The sequence below is a fragment of the Gymnoscopelus microlampas genome (genome assembly GCF_963454915.1).
Source record: "Gymnoscopelus microlampas genome assembly, chromosome: 4".
NCBI classification, from domain to species: domain Eukaryota; kingdom Metazoa; phylum Chordata; class Actinopteri; order Myctophiformes; family Myctophidae; genus Gymnoscopelus; species Gymnoscopelus microlampas.
The window spans coordinates 48899719-48903724 of record NC_139941.1 but is presented as its reverse complement, the minus strand read 5'-3'; the positions used below and the strand labels follow the sequence as shown (position 1 = coordinate 48903724).

At 51.1% G+C, this 4006-nt stretch overlaps 1 protein-coding gene across 1 annotated transcript; it reads left to right on the top strand.

Moving 5' to 3' along the window:
- Positions 1-1584: 1584 nt before the first annotated feature.
- LOC311043413 (alanine aminotransferase 2-like) lies at positions 1585-3258 on the top strand (the record flags this gene model as incomplete). The annotated part of the gene is made up of 1 exon (XM_084054649.1): positions 1585-3258. The coding sequence occupies one exon, from the start codon at positions 1585-1587 to the stop codon at positions 3256-3258; it is 1674 nt and encodes a 557-aa protein (XP_083910775.1).
- Positions 3259-4006: the final 748 nt, after the last annotated feature.

The following is a 4006-nucleotide window of genomic DNA, read 5'->3' as shown; positions in this document are numbered from 1 at the left end:
TCCATAAGTGAATGGGCTCGGATTTCCGGTGCTCTCTCTATTCTTTTTTTTAACTCTGTGGTTGTGACGCAAAAGCTTTCTCCACAATAACAGAACAGTGAAAAGACACTTCCATAGAGCCCTGAAGGAGCGTTTTTTGGTTTTCCGCCCGACAACACTGACACGGTATCCTTCCCTGGTGGGACCCGTCCGACAGTGGGCCGTTCCACTTTGAAATGGGCCGAGGGGGATACAAGGCATGCACATCCATCTCCGTTTCAGACACCTTCCACAGTCTCACGTTTCAGGTCCTGATGATCGCCTCCGTTCCATCTCTCACCATCTCCCATCACCCATAAGGACAAACCAAAGACACTCTCCCTCTCTCTCTCTCTCCCTTGATGTTCACCCCTCAGGAAATAGCTCATTCCTCACTGCCTGTGTGAGGCAGACTTGTGCCCCCCCCACCAGACCCCCCCGAGTACAGACTCCCCACACCCCCACCCCCAACCTGGAGGGGGCTTTGTGAGCAGATTTTCTACTCTACTGTCTAAAGCAGTGGTTCTCAACCAGTGGTCCAGGGACCACCAGTGGTCCAGCCAGCTGTCCCCCAGCTAAATGATGGACGAGTTGGTAACCAAATGGACCCTTATAGATCTTTAACTCTTGAGTGTAAAATGAAACCAAATGGATGTTGCCATTTGGTTTCATTTTACGCTCTCAAGAGTTAAATTATTGTTAAACATCTGCATTACTTAATTGTGGTCTCGCCTTAGCGATCACACTAATGTTATTGCCACTATTTATTACTATATTCCAACCGTTTTTTGGCCTTGAACTAGTCCTTCATACTTTTAGCTACAAACTCTGTTTCAACTCTACAACGTTCGGCCTACTTAGGACATATCGGCTATCATTAGAATTTTTTTGAAATAATTATTACTTTTAGAAATATTTCATTTTTAATCACACCATGATGACGTAGATTTACGTCCATGGCAGTCAAGCGTTGGATTTGAGATGATGTAGATCTACGTCATTGGCAGTCAATGACCATGGTGCTGACTATGTTGCTAACGACGTTAATGACTATGGTGCTGAGGACGACGTCACCCATTCTCAACCTATCCTCATATAATTGGTCCTCACTAATACTTATGATAAAAATACGTCAGACTTATATATCGCTTTTCTTGGTACCCAAAGTCGCTTATGATGAAATGGTGCAATTTTTTTCTACTCAGTCTGTGTCAGGGCTGTGGACACTTCAGAAACCAGCCTACCTAGTATTCTATAATGGCAGTTAATGGGCCTCGGATCTACTGATGCCTTGCCCAAATTTGGAGCCATGAATACATGACAGAAGACTGACGTCACAATACAAACACGGCTTGGAGAGCCATCAGCTTATCAAATGCCTATGATCTCTTGATCGAAGCCCGCTTTACCGTCACAGCTGTAAGGTTCAAAGGTCTGTGCGGGTGGCTTTGTTTTAGAAATGTATTGCACAACAGCACAGCCCTGAGTGGAACAACAGCACCAGGCAGCGCACAACAACTACTGTACCACTTATCCTCATTTAAAAATACTTTTATAACATTTACTATGTCAGCTTCGCGGATACAACTGTTACCATCTAGAGGCGTTCGTCTTTTGACCATGGCTCGGAATTATTTGGTACTCGGCTCTAGTGGGCATCAGAACCCCCTCGTCAGTCACCCTGGTTCGGGTGCCCGTTCAATGATTCCCCCCTGCTCTCCTCATGGCAGAGCCCTGTCGGCGCTCCGTGGAATCGCCAAGGAGATGACCGCGAATGGAGCGGCATCCCGGCCGTCCAAGGTGCTGACCCTGGACACCATGAACCCTACCGTGAAGAAGGTTGAATACGCCGTGCGCGGGCCTATCATGCAGCGCGCCGTACAGATCGAGAAGGAGCTTAGAGAGGGGGTGAAGAAACCTTTCCAAGAAGTCATCAGGGCCAACATCGGTGACGCCCACGCCATGGGCCAGCGGCCAATCACTTTCTTCCGTCAGGTCCTGGCACTCTGCTCTTACCCGGAACTCTTAGACGTCAACGACAATACGTTCCCGGAGGACGCCAAAAGTAGAGCGCGCCGCATCCTGCGGTCTTGCGGAGGGGGCAGCATGGGCGCCTACAGCGCCAGTCAGGGCATAGACTGCGTGCGTCAGGACGTGGCCGTCTACGTTGAGCGTAGGGACGGTGGCGTTCCCTGTGATCCGGACGACATCTACCTCACCATAGGGGCTAGCGGTGGCATCGTGACCATGCTGAAGCTACTGGTGTGTGGCGAGGGTGCGGCGTGCACGGGCGTGATGGTCCCCATCCCCCAGTACCCGCTGTACTCGGCCGCCCTGGCCGAACTGGGCGCGGCGCAGATAAACTACTACCTGAACGAGGAGAAGTGCTGGAGTCTGGACGTCGGCGAGCTGCAGCGCGCCCTGGACGAGGCCAGACGCTACTGCGACCCGCGCGCCCTCTGCGTCATCAACCCCGGAAACCCCACCGGTCAAGTTCAGACCAGGGAATGCGTCGAGGAAGTGATCCGATTCGCCGCGAAGGAGCGCCTCTTCCTGATGGCCGACGAGGTGTACCAGGATAACGTGTACGCCGCCGGTTGCCGGTTCCACTCCTTTAAAAAGGTGCTGTTCGAGATGGGACCCGAATACTCGGATACCGTGGAGCTGGCTTCCTTCCACTCCGCCTCGAAAGGCTACATGGGAGAGTGTGGATTCCGAGGGGGCTACATGGAGATCGTCAACATGGACGCCGAGGTCAAGGCCCAGTTGACCAAGCTGCTGTCGGTCCGTCTATGTCCCCCGGTTCCTGGACAGGCCCTTATGGATCTGGTGGTCAACCCCCCTGGGCCTGGGGAGCCTTCCTATGACAACTTCGTCAAGGAGCGCACGGCCACCCTGCGCGTGTTGGCAGAGAAGGCCCGGCTGACGGAGGAGATTCTGAACACGGTGCCCGGGATCAGCTGTAGTCCGGTGCAGGGAGCTATGTACTCCTTCCCCCGCATCACCATCCCTGAGAAGGCTGTCGAAGAAGCCAGGGAGAAGGGCCAGGCTCCGGACATGCTCTACTGTATGAAGATGTTGGAGGAGACCGGCATCTGCCTCGTGCCCGGGAGTGGCTTCGGCCAGAGGGACGGAACGCACCACTTCAGGATGACCATATTGCCACCGACAGACAAGCTCAAGATCCTCCTGGCTAAAGTGAAGGAGTTCCACCAGAGGTTCACACAGCAGTATTCTTAGGCCCTGTGTAGACTGGCAGCCAAATCCAGCCTAAATCAGATCTATGCCATATCCAGATTGGAAACTGATTTGTTTTATGAAGTCTGAACAGAGACAGATCACATTTTTACAAATCCGACTTGAGCCACATTCAGAGGTGGTTTAAAATCTGATTCAAATCTGATTTCTAAAGATGTGTCTCGGTCTGAACGCAGTAACCTGCTCTAACCACCCACATATCAAAATGTGTCAAAAAATGTCCAAAAAGCCACTTGCAGTGCGACCCGAGCGCCACTGACGTCATTACAGAGTGCGAGAATTGATTTTCATTTAGGAGAGCGCAAGGGGGTGTAATGAAAACAGAACAATATAGTGCAGCAAGTTTTACAAAAGAAATGGCGAGAAGGATTCATTGGACAGATGGAGAAATTCAATGTCTCCTAGTACTTTGGGGGGGATGCCTCAGTACAAGCGTAACATGTAGGAATGTACAGGAACAAGGCAATATATGTAGACATGCAGTATTTCGCGGCATGGCAGACAATGGTCCACAAGGTCCTACCTGTAGTGGACCTCGTGTCACCCTCCCCGCCCTGCAGTGTCAGAGGAAGGTAAAGAATTAGAAGAACACGTATAAAGAGATAAAAGTCACGACGTCATGACGCCTACGTCGTTACCACGGTAACCAATATGAGAGGACCCCAAACCATTACAATCTCATAATTCATCAGTCATTCATTTTTGCCTTTCGACACCGTGGAACGTGGGG